Below are 18,297 nucleotides of genomic sequence, written 5' to 3' on the forward strand. Positions count from 1 at the left end.
CGCCTGCAGGGGCGTGCTGGGTGTTTTTATATCTATCTATCTATAGATATATATATGAGAGAGTGAGAGAGAGAGAGATTTTACCTTCCCGTCATCTTAAAAGTGCTTGATTGTTGGGATTTTCTCTAAGAATCCTGTCGAGTCTTTACCTTACAGAATAAAGCACGCTATTGCTGCTGTTAGCTTAATATAAATAAACCCTGAGCCTTAAGAGTGAGAATTTTTTTTTATATTTATGCAAATCCAAGTGTGCTAGGACTCGTGGATGATTGGTTACTGGGAGACCTGTGCCAGCCCTCTTCTATGCAGATTGAAGTGTGCCATTCCACGCAGATGATTGGCTGCGTAGGGATCCCATGACACTCCAAGAGGAAATGACTGGCTGATTGTGTGCACCTGCGGGTATAAAAGGCTGAAGCTCTGTTATGTGTCTGTAAGTTGCATGTTTTCCTTCCCTCCTTTTGTTTGCCCTGCCCTTAGGTACACAGACTGCAGACTGGTGTTAATTTGGGGATCTCCAGCTAACTAGAGGAAGGAGGCTTTGATTAGACAAACCAGGAGTGCACACCTTGATAAGGAGACTCACCTGTGGCTGGGTGCGGCTCTCTTCTTTCCTTGCTTAGAATTTTTTGGCACATATGTAAATCTCCTGTGGTGTATTTCTTTTGTTTGAAGGGTGTGGTGGGAGTAAAGAGGACTAGGTAAGTCTGGGGACCCCATACACTTACTCACCTAGAGTCCTTTCTGTTAGAAACACTAGGATAAGTAGGTAGGTTGGTGCCACCCATGTAATTTTGAGCTTGTTTTGAGTTGAAGATTAGGGTCTTTTTTCCCTGTTTTTGTTTTTCTAGGGTAAGAGCTCAGCTAAGTTTTGGTTTAGTCTTTTTGGTAGGTTGTGCCAAAAAAAACCCAACTGTCCCTTTCTCCCCCACATTTGTTGTATGAATTTGGGTTATTCTTGTGAGAAAAAGTTGTTTAGGTCTGAGTTCTTGTAACTTCTATCCACTTGTGTGCTGTCTGTACAAGCCGTTTTCTCTTGTTTTTGAAGATTATTATATTTTTTTTAAATTTAGGTTAATGAGGGCATGTTTTGTTAATTTCCCCCTTAGAGAAACTGCAGTATTCTCTGGTTAGGTTTGTGCACTGGATCTAAATGTTGAGCATTGTGTGGCTTTACACTGTTACAACACACGCATGTTTGTCAGGTTATTACAGAAACACTATGTCTTGGGGTTTTTTGGCCTCGAAGTCTTATATTTCACTGTGAAATTGCTACTAAAAATCTCTCTGGTGGGTGGCATAGTTTAGAAAAACAGATCTAGGTTTTCTGTTCCAGAAAGAGCGTTAACTTAAACTGAGCTCTTCAATCTCTAGCAGTTCATTCCCTTCTTCCAAATGTTGGACAATTAGCAGCTATCACTGTTACGCCATCGATGTGGATAAAAATTCCGTCATCCTATTCATGTAATTCATCTCTCTCACTTTGTTATTTTCGTCTCTTGATGGAAACACTCAGGAGACTAACAGTCTGTTAGGGAGACTAACAGTATGATACAATTTAAAAAAAAAAAAAAAAAAAAAAAAAAAAAAACCAAAAAAACCCCCACCTGATTAAACCTGAGCGGGAAAAAAACCCTGACTGCTTAAATACTCATGAGGAAATCAGGAGAAGAGACACAGCTGAAGAAAACAAGGCACAGTTGAACAGAATCAATTGATGAGAAAGAGGGAAGGCAAAATTGACACAACACACAATGGGACAAGAGAGTATCAAAATAAGATAACATAACCATAACAAATACCATAACAAAGATGGACACTAAGACACATAAACCTGACAAAAGATAACCACAAAGACAGGACTGACTAAATATGGGAGACCTAGAACACAGACTAGACATAATGAACAAATGAGGACTGCTAACAATGATAACTAACAAAAGCAAATATGAACAAAAACAACCTAAGCAAAGACAATATTCAAAACTGAAAAAAACTACAACAAAACAAGTCAGACAAAGAATAGCAAACAGAAAACTGAGCGTCTTGGAAAATGCTACCTGTTTAGTTTGGGTGGAGAGCCCCAGATTTAAGCCCTATGGGAGTGTCTCCAAGCCAAGGTGTGAAAACAGGTGTGAGTCACAATCAGCCAAGGTTTCGGGTGAACCCACTGTGAAACCTACCTAACAGGATGTGAGTGAGCGTTAAGGCATCTGGGAAGGGATCTCAAAACTGGATTACACATGGCAGACAGTCGGTGTCGTAAACCACCGCTTCTGTTCGAAGATGGTTGTTCACAGTTGACATAGGGTAGTAATGGGAAGTTCGACTCTTCTAAGAGAGCCGGCTCTTTTGGCTCCCAAATGGCTCTTAAAATATTATCATCTGTAGCATCATATTCTAGCAAATATGAATGCTTTGTGTGTTGATAAACCCTTTTGCATTTAGTGTTTTTACGAGAAGCCTTATAATTGCCTAATTTTGTGTATTTATTCTGTTACGAAAGCGGGCATTCTTACTTTTCTTTAATATTTTAATCAAACTTTTAATTTTAATTTAACGCACACACAAAAACACTGCAGACAGAAACGGAAACAAACTCAGTAGCTGAACAGTATGTCCTCAGTGCAGGTTGACAATCAGAAAACTTAGATGCCTCACCTTGGATGGGTTGATTCAGTTTCTCTTAGGTAGTATCTGCTTTTTCTTTAAACTGCATGCAATGCTGCTTCGTTTATGGGTGTCAGTCATATTTGTTTTTGTGATGCACTTGCACTTTCCTCCTCACTCACCAACTGTAGTGATCGGCACAGCGAGCCTGAAATATTGATACAGTGGAACCCCGACTTACGAATACCCCGTTAAACGAAGAATTCAAGTTATGAAGGCACTGAACAGCAATGTTTCTGCCTGTGTTATGGCAAAATGCCCGTGTTACGAAATTCGCTGACTCTGATTGGCCGAGCCCAAAATGCCCACAATGCCTTCCGAATCATGTGACAACCCCTTGGCTTTCGTAATTGCGCTTCGCTGTTCCACTTGAACAACGTATTGTTGTTCTAGTTAGCAATTAGCCTATAGCCTATCGTTCAGCATCGCCTCACTCAAAAGGAGCGATGGGTGCTTTGACTTACGAAAATTTTCGACTTACGAAAGAAACTCAGGAACGAATTAATTTAGTAAGTCGGGGTTCCACTGTACTTCCAATACCAGCAAAAGTTTTTAATTTAAATTTGTAATCATAAATATGAGTTACAGACAAAAGTAAACTCTGCAATTAGCAGGATAGTCCGTTATACTCTACAACGCATTGTGAGAACAGCTGAGAGGATAGTTGGTGTACCACTCCCCTCCCTGCAAGACATTTACACCACTCACCTCACCCGCAAAGCCATCACAATTGTCAACGATGCAACCCACCCCGCGCACTGTCTGTTCAGCCTCCTGTCCTCTGGAAAGAGATACAGAAGTCTCCGCTCCCGCACTACCAGGCTCACCAACAGCTTCATCCACCAGGCTGTGAGACTGCTGAACTCTCTTCCCTCCCGGCTCCCAGCCAGCAGAATCACCAGATTGGCAGAAGTATAGTAGACAGATTGGACTCTACCCCCCCACACTCTCCAACAAGGAAACACTCTCTGAACCAAGAACTGAAACATTCCTGACTTGCATTGCAATTGCACACACCTGCTGCTATATATATATATTTAGTATTCTTTTAGCACTATTTATATTATTATATTACTATTTATTATCTTATTGTTAGGGCTGTTTTTGTTTTTGTTGTGCATCTGCACCTTATTGTTGTCAATGCCTACGCATTTTTTTGGGACAGTGTGAAACGTAATTTCAATTCCTTTGTATGGCAAGTACATTTGAAGAAATTGACAAATAAAAGTATTCTATTCTATTCTATTCTATTCTAATACCCTGTAAATAGGAACTACAATTGCCTTCCGCCTCTCATACATGTGCGTGCTACGCCTCCGCAAGAGTGTGAGCCAATGAGAAACCCAAGGCACAAAACATTAGACCACAAAACACACAATCTTGACTTTGTTCACAGATAATAACTGCATTTACATTCAGCATAGAAATTATACTGTGTACGATGTATGTGTTAAATACCGTGGCAACACAACAAACCTTGTTTAAAAAAAAAAAAAAAGTCGGGAGTCGGCTCTCACTTGATGGGAGTCTGGTCTTCTGTTTCACTACAAAGCTCTAAGAGTGGATGCTTTTGCTCATGGCACATCACTAACATAGGAGGCTTCAGCCACACACAGACAAAAACTGGTTCATCCCAAAAACAAAACTCCTAAACACAAACTTAACAACATAGTGTATCTGTATGTGTATGTGTATTTGACCTCAATAAATTAGATGGCTCCTGAGATAGCTACAGGCTCCGTGCATGCACAGCTTAGAAATAAATGAGCTCGGCCCTGAGCAAAACGCTAACTTCAGTGTCCACTCTATTAATCCACAGTTTAAAATTGCCTATGCAGTGCTCTCTAGCCTGTGTGCCATTTGCTGCCTTTCAAGATTTCCCCTAGGTTGGCGCCAGTAACACGTCCAAAACTGAAAATGCTGGGTCTAAAACCCAGGATAATAACATTGTTATTGTGCTTTAAGTGAGAGATACATCAGGATTTTACAACAAAGTAACATCAACATCTACAGGAGGAATTATCTTTCAGTTAATCTGTTATTTAAAATTATTTAACTGTTGCTGGTTTAAAGGTATGATTGTACATATGAAAAGAGCTACTCTTCATGTTTTTGAAAAGGGTACAACCAGGTTGTTACAGGTACAACCAGTTCTACAACCGAAAAGAGAGGACGTTCTTCTTTGCCCTCAATTCAAAGCACAGTCATAGCTAACTGTACATTTTAACAAAATTCTGTTGCTATCAGTTTTTTTTTTCTTATAAAGGCAGAAACAGAGGAACCTCCCTATGCTTCAGATACTGAAACTTTCCTTTTTATCATATCAGTATAGTAACTAATGTCATCTGACTGTTAGTAAACTGTGTATAATACAGAAAAAAACCTAAATCAATCAACACTTTGTTCAAATCAAACAATATGATGGCAACTGTTAAATCCTGATCTAATTATATCTTATAGAGGGAGGAATTACCTTTCAGTTTTTCTGTCATTTAAAATCATTTAATTATAGCTCTCTACTTGGTTTAAAAGTATGACTGTACGTATGAATGTAAAACTGAAAGCACAGCAGACAAAAACAATAACAGCTGCTCCTCCCATTTTTAAAAAGGGCACATCCAGGTTGTTTCAGGTACAAGCAGTTCCACAATCGAAAGAAAGAGGACATTCTTTGATCTAATTTCACTTACCTTTGAAGCTAAAATTTCTTCCATCGAAAAACTGAAAACATCTTTGTGAAAAGAAGTTAATTCGGTATTAAATAGGTTAAAAGTACCATTTGTGCTCGAGTCTTGCAAGGAAGGAGTGCCTCAAGTGAGTATCTGTTACTATTGAATTTTTTGTCTACGGGTTGTTTTTTCCCCTTTTGATTGAAAAAACATTTTTGTAGAAATTTGTCTCACCAAAACAGCTTGTGGTAAATGTATAGAACAGTAAATGAAAATATTTATACTCTTCAGTCATATAAATAACTAAAATAAGCATGTGCTGTATAATCTCTTGAATCAAACCAGAAAATGATTATAGTTTTTTCAGTTTGTGGGACTGCCATGGATACTCCATCTCACCTCTTTGAAAACAAAGAATTTTTCGAAGAAATTAAGGAAGCAATGAATAAAAGCCAGGAAGAAGGGGCTGCTAAGATCATGGAGCTTTTGGATCAGCAGAAAAACACTCCACTAAATATTGCCATCACTGGAGAATGTGGTTCTGGGAAATCCACCTTTGTTAATGCTCTTAGAGGCCTATCAGATGATGATGAGAACTCTGCGCCTACTGGTCCAATTGAAACCACCAAAAAGGCCACACTATACACTCATCCAAAGTATCCCAATGTTAAAATATGGGATCTCCCTGGAATTGGCACCACCAAGTTTCCAGCTGCGAAGTACCTAGAGCATGTTGAGTTTCAGAAGTTTGACTTCTTCATCATTATCTCAGACACTCGCTTCAGGGAAAATGATGTGAAACTTGCTCATGAGATTCAGAGGATGAAGAAAAAGTTCTACTTTGTTCGCTCAAAGATTGACAACGATTTGCGTAGGGAACAAAAAAAGAAAGGATTCAATGAAGAGGAGACTGTTTCCAAAATCAGAAATAACTGTATTGAAGGTAAGTTTCTTTTGTAATACAAAACATTAATATATAAATATTTAATCTGTGCCTTATTAAATACTATCATAAAGTATTATTTTCTTCATTTTCCCTTTTTTTTTCTTTAGTTTCATTTTTGTTGTTTTAAGAGTTAAGATTTTTCAATTAAAATTAATACATTTTAATGTTGACAGTATATTTAGATGACATAAAGTCGCACGCATTAAATACCTTTTGTACTTTATTATACAGGGCTTCAAAATGAAGGTCTAGAGTCCCCCCAAGTATTCCTGGTGTCCAGTTCTGAGCCCCACAAGTACGATTTCAGCCTTTTAGGGGAGACTCTTGAAAAGCAACTTCCTGCACACAAAAGGAATGCTCTGCTGTTGGCCATGCCCATCATCAACCTGGAGATAATAGGAAAGAAGAAGAAGGTTTTTCAGGACAAGATAAAATATTATGCTGCTGTAGCAGTTATTTCCTCATGTTTTCCTGTTTTGGATGATGTCATCAGTGAATACCAATCTGGGTTTGGTCTCGACTGTGAGTCACTGCAGAAACTTGCCGATAGAATAGGACTGCCTTTGAGTGATTTAGAAGCTTTCATGAAATCTCCTCTTGCTGATAAAGAAATGGTCAAAGCTCTTTTCACAGACATTCTGTCACTATCGGTGCGTTCAGCCTGTGCAACTGTGGATAGTGAAAAGTCTAATATTTTTTCAGCTATAGGACTCATAGGATCAGCAGCATTGTCATGTTGGTCAACTTACAACAGTATAAACCGTTTGCTGGATATGTTTGTTGATGGTGCACAGAGTGTTTTCACAAAGGTTTTAGACCATGTGACTGCTAACCCTTGATGGGCTGACATCACTCAGAGTAAGTTAAAACTTAAGGATCAACAAGTTGAATCTGTTGAGCAGATGTGCTATATGCACTGCCTTTACTCTTTGAAGACGAATGGTCCTTGTTGGTATGATGATATATCTGATTCTGAAGTTTGTATAAAATCCTAACTAATCATAATTAGAGAACATTTTGTGAACAACTGTTGCATAACATTAACATGTCATATTTTCTAGTGTTTTTAGATCAAATATACCCTTATGGATTTATGTTTTGTGTGTAGCTGTGTCTTTTTATGGTTGTTCAGTGTAAATTGGAATGATCATGGAAATCAACATGTTACATACTTGTATATATTTTTCATAGAAAAATGAAGAACACAGAAGTTTCCTACCATTAAAGGTAGTAATCTTACGTACCTTATTGGTTCTAGCTGACTACAGGTGATACAGGAAGTAGATTTGGAGACAGATGCGGTGTTTGTGAATGAAAGGGAAAATCGGAATATAAGTCCTACAAGGGATATTTCTCACTCCAAAAAGTTCTAAATGTTTGTGAATATAATTGTGCCTACTGTTGAGTGTTCTGTAGTATGAACAAATGTGTTTTTACATGAATGTTAATAATTTAGTGGTCTGGGAAATAAATTTCTCTGAGTTCCTATTCTCTTCTGCAATTTCTTTTGAAATCAGTGCATTCCTGAATCTTTTTACTTAGTTGTAGTTGGTTTCCTGAGACAAATGGTTTTGCTTTCTCAAGTTGTTCTCTGCAAATTTGCCTTTTTCACGCAGCCACACTTTGAATAGGCAAAAATATCACGAACATGACTCCTATTGATCTACTGAACTAATTCCAGTCTACTTGCAAAACTATAGACACTCTAATCTCAACTTTATTGAGTTGAGGGTTTTATTGAGCTACAACGATACATAGAGAGGATCGTCTAAATGATCTTTTCTATGTATCACAAACAGTACAGATGAACGTTCAAACGTTTTACATGCTGAAAATTGTTCACAATAGTCCTTCATTCAATTAGAGCATGCCTAGGTGAGTATATACTATTAAATCTTTTATTATAATTTTTATGCACTCAATTCAAAGCACCGTCATAGCTAACTGTACATTTTAACAAAATGCTTTTACAACCAGTTTATTGGTATCTCTTTGGTATCGGGCGACCGTGGCTCAGGGGGTTGGGAAGCGTATCTGTAACCGGAAGGTCGCCGGTTCAATCCCCGGGCTCTCTGTCCTGGTCGTTGTGTCCTTGGGCAAGACACTTTACCCTACTGCCTACTTGTGTTGGCCAGAGGGGCCGATGGCGCGATATGGCAGCCTCGCTTCTGTCAGTCTTCCCCAGGGCAGCTGTGGCTACAACCGTAGCTTGCCTCCACCAGTGTGTGAATGAATAGTGGCATTGTAAAGCACTTTGGGTGCCTTGAAAAGCGCTATATAAATCCAATCCATCATTATTATTATTATTATTCTCATTACTAATAATCAAACAAGGATAAGAAGGTTGCAATATTGCTCATGTAGGTATGATGTCTTTCTGCATATTAAATAGGTCAAAGTGTGTGTGAAACATTGTCATAAGCAGGAGCGTAAAGGATAGAATTCACACAGTGATCTTTGCATACCGTAGATTGTGTTGAATATTCGCTCCCCTCCAGTGTCTTGATGCATGCACAATCATCCAGGTAGGTAAATCCCAAAAGATGGATTGTGTTCATCTGGATGTAGCGTTTTCATTGGTTTCGTCACTCATCCAAGTGACTTCTTTAGTCTCAGCTGACTGCAGGTTTCCCCAATCTTACAAACAGTGCATTTGGATAATGGCTGAAGGAACGTCACTGAAGAATCAGTGGGCTGGGAGGTCAGTTCCTTGATCATTAGTATGCAAATTCTCATGACCATTGATCAAAGCTCATTGATCAATGGCCATGAGTACCATTCACAGAGAGTTCTCTCTTTCCCCTTACCCCAGAACCCGTCACAGCAGCAGATGGCTGCCTCTCCCTGACCCTGTTTAAAAGGAAGTTTTACCTTCCCGTCATCTCAAAAGTGCTTGTTCATAACAGATCACTTGATTGTTGGGATTTTCTTTATTTTGAAATGTGATTTTGCGGCAAATAAAATCCCCATAAAGATATCAAACTTTCCAAAACAGACGTTGCATTTTTGGGAAAATGAGATTTACCCACAACTTCTCCCCATAATTCAACCTTATGGAATAATAGGGTAATAACACTTAATCAAAAATCAATTTTCAAGAGTGACTGGTTTGAACAAAAATATTATATTCATAACAGATTTGTTGGATGATAACGGTGTCATTCTAAGTTACACAGACTTTTCAGAAAAATATTGTCTAAACTGTTCTCAAAGAGAATATAACAAATTTTGTGAACTGGTCCCACTGCCTCTGCTTCATTTGATTACAATTTTTATGATATACAATAATTTCTCATCAGTGCTCCCAAATTTATTGCTAGGGCAATGTCAGCTGTTTGATAAAAATGCAATAAGAAATTTGTTAGTAGTTTCTTCAAAGACAAAATATTTCATAGTTACAACAGAATGGTTACATGGCATGGTTCTAATTTAGTTATTTCATATACACTGGATAAAGCATACTAAAAATTTATGAAATAGCCTATTCTACCTAAAGTTAAAGAAACACACTTTAAACAAAACTAATACTGTGGCAGAATTTCTAAAAAAAGAGATTTGGCTTTGAGGTGGATCAGTGTTCTTTTTGTACTGATGAAAATGAAACCCTAAAACATCTTTTTTTTTTCCTATGCCCTATCACACAATGTATTTGGTGCAACTTAAAAAATTGGATTTCCCTAAATATTAATGATGTGCCACTGTTTGAATTACATCATAATTTTTTTTATATGGATCATCTAGCATTGGATGTCTCAGACATTATTAACATCATCATACTTGTTGAGTATTGCAGCATCGACAGCGATCAACTCGAAGGAAAATGACGACGGAGGCAAAAATGTCCTTAATATTTTTGGGAACTTTATTCCTCATCAACATGCGGCAAAACTTTTCTCATGGGTGCCATTTTCGTTGTGGTATACGTTTTTTTTTTCTTAGGGGCGTGATGACGCAGCATCCGTGCTCTTACAATGAAACAGTGCCTCCTTGTGGTGGCAACTAAAATACTGTCTCTGTTAAACCACAGTAACCATAATGCAGTTAAACACTGTACAACATGAGTACACACAATGAATATCTTAACAATACTTTTGAGTAAATATCATATCCATTGTGCTAAATGGAGGAACGCTAAGCCTTCTCTCCCTGGTTTTATTGATGATTTTAAGATATTTTTCTTTGCTAAAAAAAGACAAAAAGCACATATGCCAAAAAAATAACCAGGATAATGCACGTCTCCCGCTATTCTAAATTTTGACTTATGCTGAGGCTAATATATTGTTAAGTAATGCAGCTGTCTCACTGAGGTCCAGAATCGATTTGTTCCACGATTCGATTCAATTCAATTCGATTTGATTATGGGGAATTTTGACAGTCAGAAATATTATAATTCAGATCAGTACATTTACATATTTTTGTATTTAAAAAAAGGAAGCTGACACACGCAAGACTTTATCAAAGGTGTGAGCATCACAGCAGATGCCTTTGTGTCAAAGTAGCTGAAGATAAAACACATAAAAACATGAAGGTGGTTTTCCTGGCCTGGGATTTTATAAAAAATATTCTGCAGTACATCAAAAACGAAAGAAAACCATTAACATATGAACGTTACCTCTGACGTTACAGCGGTTTTATTAGAGACACGGCTAACGTTTTGCATTTTGCATAATTTTAAAAAGTTTAAATTTATTCAGTATTGAACGGCAGAAATTAGGTTTTCTTTTCGGAAGTATGTAAAATGAAACAAAAAAAAAACAGCGGCCGACTGCGCTGTAAACAACAGTAGACTTGTGCATAACAAGCAAGCGAATAATACAGAAAACAGATTTTTAGAAACTGTTCTTGAAGTACAGAGAGAGAGAAAGAGAGAGAGAGACGTGCGATTTTATCGTGGTGGAAGCAAAACAGTGAGGGAATTCATGACGATGTTTATGTGAAGCGCAGTTTGGATCTTCTTTTGCTGCTGGTTCAGTCAATATTGTTTGGAGAGAGATCAAACTAACAGCTTTAGAATCGGCGCAAAAACGGCGTGAAAACAAAGCGCGGACCTGCCGACAGATCAGAGTCAGCGAGCTGTCGGCTTTCAGCCCCGACCGTGTCCGTGCTGTCGGGTGAGAAAGGCGAGATCTCACTGATTCTGATCCGCGGGTCCGCGCTGTGTGTTTACGTCTTTGTGCAGAAGCCGTACCTGCTCTCATTTACTGTCTTAGCTGTTTGGTGGTTGTTGAAATTTTGTGAGGTTTCACCAGAGATTCTAGCATTTCGGGTAAAATAAATTTATATTAAAAAATCGATTCAGGATTTTAATGAATCGATTTCACGTTATCCAAGCCAGAATCGATTTTAATCAATAAATCGATTATAAAAACCCACCCCTAACTAACAGGTTGCTGAGTAGACATCTGTGTGGTGGTTTGTTTGAAATCTAACACTTTTTCCTTCAGTTTCCTTGTCAAGAATTAACTTCCTGTTTAACTGAAATGCCTTCCTGTTCGACTGAAACGCCTTCCTGTTTAACTGAAATGCCTTCCTGTTCAACTGAAATGCCTTGGTTTTTCAGTAGTGTGTGTGAGAGCGTTTCAGTTGTGTGTGTGAGAGCTAAAATTTCAGTAGTGTGTGTGAGAGCTTTTCAGTAGTGTGTGTGAGAGCGTTTCAGTAGTGTGTGTGAGAGCTAAAATTTCAGTAGTGTGTGTGAGAGCGTTTCAGTAGTGTGTGTGAGAGCTAAAATTTCAGTAGTGTGTGTGAGAGCGTTTCAGTAGTGTGTGTGAGAGCGTTTCAGTAGTGTGTGTGAGAGCGTTTCAGTTGTGTGTGTGAGAGCTAAAATTTCAGTAGTGTGTGTGAGAGCGTTTCAGTAGTGTGTGTGAGAGCGTTTCAGTAGTGTGTGTGAGAGCGTTTCAGTAGTGTGTGTGAGAGCTAAAATTTCAGTAGTGTGTGTGAGAGCTAAAATTTCAGTAGTGTGTGTGAGAGCGTTTCAGTAGTGTGTGTGAGAGTGTTTCAGTAATAATGTCCCTTACGGCACCTCATATAAAAGACTGAAGAGCCTTTACACTAGTGATGGGCAGATGAAGCTTCATGAAGCACTGAAGCGTTTCATCCAATTGGTTCACCCCAGCGCAAAGCTTCTTGAAGCTTCATTTGCTCTAGTAGGACACCTACTGGACGTAAAAATATTAGTTGGCAAGAATTTGAAGTGTGGCCTTTTGCACACAGCCTGTAAATGTCAACAACAAAAGGAGTGTGTAAAACATGTATATTGTAGTGATGCAGTATACTGTGTATATTTATACTGGCAGTATGGAAAAGGATTATTTGGAAATGCTTAAAATGGAAATGATCATTTACTGTGAGGTGAGGTGTGGTTGGGGTGTGGACAGTGGTTGTGCTTTTGTAACGTTGAGGTATGGACAGCTACACACTGAGGCGTCAGTCCTGCCTGTTCACATTTTATTCTGTAAAAACTAAATTTTTTACGACCTTTTTAGTGGGGAGAACATAGCTAGGATTTAATGATTTAACAAATCTTTTAAATCCTTTGTCCTCCACAATGCTAAATGGCTGGGAGTCCTCAATCACCATGCTAACCAGGTCTTCATCTATTTGAGATTGTTCTCCTGAGGAAAGACAATAAAGACAAAGCACAGATATAAATAACCACACACGTAACTTATTACAGTTGTATAATATTGTTATATCATTTAGTAACATTACTGCATGCTATATTATCATGGCATTTGATGGCTCACCTGGTCTTGCTCCACAATCGGTGTTCCCCTTATTCTCATGCAAAGCTCTGTAGTGCCTAAGCATGGATGAGGTGTTGTTGTTATATCCCAGCTCCCTGGCACATAGCAAACACTTCACCTTGTACAAAAGTAAAGACAGCTTAACATTAATTCTATTGCAGCATCAGTATTATGAAAATACATCTTCTGTAGAAATGTACATACCTTGTTGGGAGTAATGAGATCAAAATGTTCCCACACAGGGGAGGACATCCTCCTCTTCTTAGCTGGCTCCATTCTCTCCTGACTTTCTCTCCTCACTCTCATAAACCTCCAAACTGTCTACAAACTGTCTCCAAACTCTCACTAACCGCAACTCTCCATCAAACACCCACATTTTGAATGAAGTCTGAGGGGTTTATATTTCTGTCATAGCTCGCGGCAAAGTTCGAACCACTTCATGAACCAGTCACGTGGTACAGCCGGGCAGCGAGGCTTCGGACGTCATCATTTTCAGCTCCTCCCATAAATGAAGCAAGCCTCGATACGCGCATCGCGGAAACGCCCCCTCCATTACTCGACACAAGCTTCGAAGCCTCGATACAGAACGTCACATCACTACTTTACACTATGGAGACTGCTGCTCAGAAGTTAACATGCATTAGCCCCCTTGTCTGACTGTCTTTTGAGCTTTGTTTGCTAAACCTGTTCAGTGTTGCTCTTTGTTAAACCTGGTATACAGCTGAACTTAGTTTTATTAGAGTTTTGTGACGCTAGCTTGCCTTGGTTAACCCTTAGCTTTTACTCTTGTCTTTTTTTTGTTTCTTTATGTATTAATTGGTTGCACAATGGTCTGTCGAACAGCCCTGTCCCTTTTCTGTTTAAAGTTTGCAATAAAACCTTTTATTTTTTCTCAGTTTTCGTGTGGGGGCTTGTGTATGTTACTCCCCTCCCGTTGCCTAGCAGATGGGGTCGGAGCTTTTATTCTCCCACTATCTCTACAGATCTATTATTAAGTTCTTAAGCAATTTTTGATATTAAAGTGAACTTTTTACAGACTTCAGGGAGCCATTTAGTTAATATCTGTTTGGTGTCTAATCTTGGATTTGGACTGCATTGCATTTGAGAAAACAGCTTTTCACTCTTTCCCGTCCGTCTCCTCTCTCAGGTGTGTTTGTTTGGTAACTCAGAGGTCTCCCTCAGAGATGTCTTACTCTCTGGCGCGTCCGATGAAGAGCTGCTGCAAATTATTGGTGCCGCTGTGGGCCGGAAGAAGAAACAGCATGCAGGTAGAAATCAATACATCATACAATTTTAGGATTATGCGCACAGATTGTTGTAATATTTGTAATTTATCCCTCTTTCTCTCTTCAGGCATGTTCAGTATCTCTCAGATGAAGAACAGGCCTATGATCCTCATTGGTGGGTGACACAGCTGTACGTACAAAGACCTCATTCGTGTTTCTTTAATGTTTTGTATTAGGATTGGAGCAGATCCACATCCATGCACTTTCCTTCTTAAAGATCAGAGAATGTTGAATCAAAAAGTTCAGCTATGGCTGAACTTCACACTGCTGGGCTGCCAACTAGTGTTTTAGAAGTGGTTGCAGCCAAAGTAGTTATGTCAGTATTCTTGACTCATTTATTTTTATTTTTTCCAAATGTTTTCCAGCAGGTACCTACGGTGGCCCCTAGAGACAAAGCACGTACAAACTCCAAAACACTTGCAAACTCCAAAACACATGCAAATTCCAAAACACATGCAAACTAAAAAACACTTGCAAACTAAAAAACACATGCAAACTCCAAAACATGTACAAAATCCAAAACACTTGCAAACTAAAAAACACTTGCAAACTAAAAAACACACGCAAACTCCAAAACACGTACAAACTCCAAAACGCTTGCAAAATCCAAAACACTTGCAAATTCAAAAACACAACGGAAGTGCTCCAGGACGCTAGGGGCAGTGTTGAGCTTTTGTTACCTAGTAACTACACAAGCCAGGAAGTACCAATGACCGGATTTGGGGTTTGCAGCCTTAAAGGCCGCATTTTAAGGCCGATTACCTCACAGCGACAAGAGAAGGCTTTCCGAATTCAAAGGCTGCCCGAAATGCGGCCCTGAAATGCGTCCTTAATTTCCCTGAATTTTAAGGATGGGTCGGTGTAGCCTTCATGGCCCAACATATCCCAGACTTCATAGTGCGGTGGTGGTGTGGATAATTTTGCCGAATAAAAAACAGTGGAAGCGGAGCGGAGGAAGAGTAAACTTTCAGAAGTAAGTACTGAATATTATGTCACTTATTTATGCGCAAATATTTTTTTAATGAAGAACATGAAACCATTATTGTTGGCCACATGTCGGGAAAGTTGACATTAGCGATGTTTGTACTTTCAGAATTAACTTGGTTTTAAAGCCTTTACTTTAATAAATATATATATAGTCGACCTTAATCTTACAGAGATTGTGATGATTTTGTGGATAATTAAAGTCAGTCATATATCCACAAACACAACAAGCTGAAAGTCAGTGATGCTGCTCGGTTCGCAGTCCTGAATATCACAGCACAAGCAGGATTCACTGCACTGTTAACGTTAGCTACACTCAACAAAAATATAAACGCAACACCTTTGTTACTGCTCCCATTCCCCATGGGATGGACGTAGAGACCTAAAATTCATTCCAGATACACAATATAACCATCCCTCCCAAACAGTGGTCACAAATCAGTCCAAATGTGTGGTAGTGGGCACATCTGCTATATTGAGATAATCCATCCCACCTCACAGGTGTGCCACATCAGGATGCTGATCTGACATCATGAGTAGTGCACAGGTGTACCTCAGACTGCCCACAACAAAGAGACTAGACCGTCCCATACAGACAAACTTGCCGTTTATTTTGCAAATAGAGCTCAACACTGCCCCTAGCGTCCTGGAGCACTTCCGTTGTGTTTTTGAATTTGCATGTGTTTTTGAGTTTGCAAGTGTTTTGGATTTTGCAAGTGTTTTTTAGTTTGCAAGTGTTTTTTAGTTTGCATGTGTTTTGGAATTTGCATGTGTTTTGGAGTTTGTACGTGCTTTGTCTCTAGGGGCCACCGTAGGTACCACATCTCAGACGTTCCTGCCAAAGCTACAAGACAGCAAGAGGGCTTTCCCCATTAGTTCCCAGCTTAAAAATGACACGTTCCTCTCTCCAGCAACAACTCATCGTTTGGGCAGCAGGAAAGTCTTGAATAGAGAGGATTGTTTGTGCCTTTCAGACTCCACTAACTTAACACAGGAAGCCAGTGTTTGCTGCTCTGGAACCTTAATGAGTGGGGGTACCCATGTTAAGATGCATATCAACACAGAAAAACCTAACCACAATGAAGTAGCATCCCTTCCCTCTGCAGAGATTGATAATGATCACATTAGTTGTCACACTAAGACTGAATGTTTCAGAACACGCACAAATGTCACAAGCTATGTTAATGAAGTCTGTCTCAGGAACGCACAAGCCCTGAGTCCTAATGTTCTGACGAGCCACGTGTCCAGGACCCCAGGAGCAGCTGTTTTTTGCACACTGCTGATAGATGCCAAAATAAATCAGAGAAACCACCCTGTTAGATTCTGCCACAGTCAAATTTGCAACAAGGTTGCCAGTTGTAAACAGTCTGAGAGCAACCAGACAACAGATCTCAAAGCTCAGCTGACACATACAGACGCCCAGGGCCGCGCCACCATGGTGGATGTCGGGGGGAAACGTCCCACATGTCGAACAGCCGTAGCCTGCGCCACCGTTAGCTTAGGCCCCACCGCCTTCCGCCTGCTTCGAGATAACCAGCTGGCCAAGGGCGACGCCTTGACTGTGGCGCAGTTGGCTGGCATCATGGCTTCGAAGCAGACCTCCACCCTCATCCCCCTCTGCCACCCTTTACCCTTAGACCACACCGCTGTCACATTTCACCTGGATGAGCTTCTTAATGCCGTCGTCATCACAGCGACATGTCGCACCACGGGCAGGACGGGAGTGGAGATGGAGGCTCTGACCGCTGCTTCTGTAACAGCGCTCACCGTCTACGATATGTGCAAGGCGGTGAGCCATGACATCATCATCACGGATATAAAACTCGTCAGTAAGACAGGCGGTAAAAAGGACTTTCATCGTCATTCAAAACAGGAAGAATGAGATCAAAGACTGCACTATGGTTTTCCACAAATTAAACTTTGTGCCATCAATGAAAAACACATCCTGTTGGGCAGTTATCTCTCCTAGTCTGAATCGTTTTGTCTAATATGTAGTTTACTGAATTTTTATCAATATTTTCAGTGTCATAATTCCTGCTTTTCCCTCCAGAGGGTGCACAAGTATTACATTGATAGTCCTCCCTGGAGGTTTTTGGAGTGAAGAAGAAACTGATTGCAGATGGCACTGATAATGTGCTTTTAAATTTGAAAGAATTTAATTTATGAAACTTGAAAACTGAACACAAACAAAAGAAGAGAGCAGCAAACGTTTCAGTGCATATTCCAGTCAGTCCCATACTCGCTTGCTCTTTTTCTTAACTTGCTTTTTATTGCAGTGACTAACACTACCACTATGATTGTTTTAACCTTGCTTTTTTTTTTTTTTTTTAGATAATTAGGATATGAAATTTTAGTTTTGATGTTTTTCTACCTACCTCTGTAGTACACTGCAAACTAGATTTGTACTACATTAAAGTAGAGGATGGTAGTAAAATAAACTTATCAAATGACTGATAACACAAATAACCCGTTACACAGTACGTTAACCCATTATTGCTCAATATGTTGTTAAAGTCTGTGTTCCTGTAACTTCCCTCCACTTGTGTGCTGTCTGTACCAGCCGTTTTCTTTTGTTTTTGAAGATTATTATGATTTTCATTGGTTGCATTAACTGTGCATTCACTTCACATCATCACACATCTCTTTTTTTAAAAATGAAGTATGGCATGTTTTGTGTTCATTTCCCTCTCAGAGAATGGCAGTATTCTCCGGTTATATAATAACGTTCATCCACTGGATATAACAATGACTAATGTGTGGCTTCACATTGTGGTTCCACTCTGGTTACAACACACAGCCTGTTCCATTATGTTTTTCAGCTTAATAAAGAAACACTAAAAGGGACGATCCTGGTATTTTTGGCCTCGAAGTCTTATAGCTTGTAAAATGAATGCCTTACGACTTATTATAGCAGGTTTATAAGGACAAACTGAAATGAAGGAGTCTTGGTTTTCTGACTGCATAGTTATCAAAGCTCATCTTGTACATGGCTTGGTACC

At 39.4% G+C, this 18,297-nt stretch overlaps 2 protein-coding genes across 2 annotated transcripts; both read left to right on the plus strand.

Annotated features, from left to right (window-relative positions):
- Positions 1–5,720: 5,720 nt before the first annotated feature.
- Positions 5,721–7,124, plus strand: LOC308389393 (interferon-gamma-inducible GTPase 10-like; the record flags this gene model as incomplete). The annotated part of the gene is made up of 2 exons (XM_080870792.1): positions 5,721–6,282; positions 6,517–7,124. The coding sequence occupies 2 exons, from the start codon at positions 5,721–5,723 to the stop codon at positions 7,122–7,124; spliced, it is 1,170 nt and encodes a 389-aa protein (XP_080726918.1).
- A 2,981-nt stretch (positions 7,125–10,105) lies between these two features.
- On the plus strand, positions 10,106–18,135 carry LOC308389657 (molybdenum cofactor biosynthesis protein 1-like; the record flags this gene model as incomplete). The annotated part of the gene is made up of 4 exons (XM_080871148.1): positions 10,106–10,117; positions 14,176–14,296; positions 14,382–14,429; positions 16,114–18,135. The coding sequence occupies 4 exons, from the start codon at positions 10,106–10,108 to the stop codon at positions 17,178–17,180; spliced, it is 1,248 nt and encodes a 415-aa protein (XP_080727274.1). The 3' UTR covers positions 17,181–18,135.
- Positions 18,136–18,297: the final 162 nt, after the last annotated feature.

This window comes from Rhamphochromis sp. 'chilingali' (assembly GCF_963969265.1).
Source record: "Rhamphochromis sp. 'chilingali' genome assembly, chromosome: 21".
Taxonomy (NCBI): domain Eukaryota; kingdom Metazoa; phylum Chordata; class Actinopteri; order Cichliformes; family Cichlidae; genus Rhamphochromis; species Rhamphochromis sp. 'chilingali'.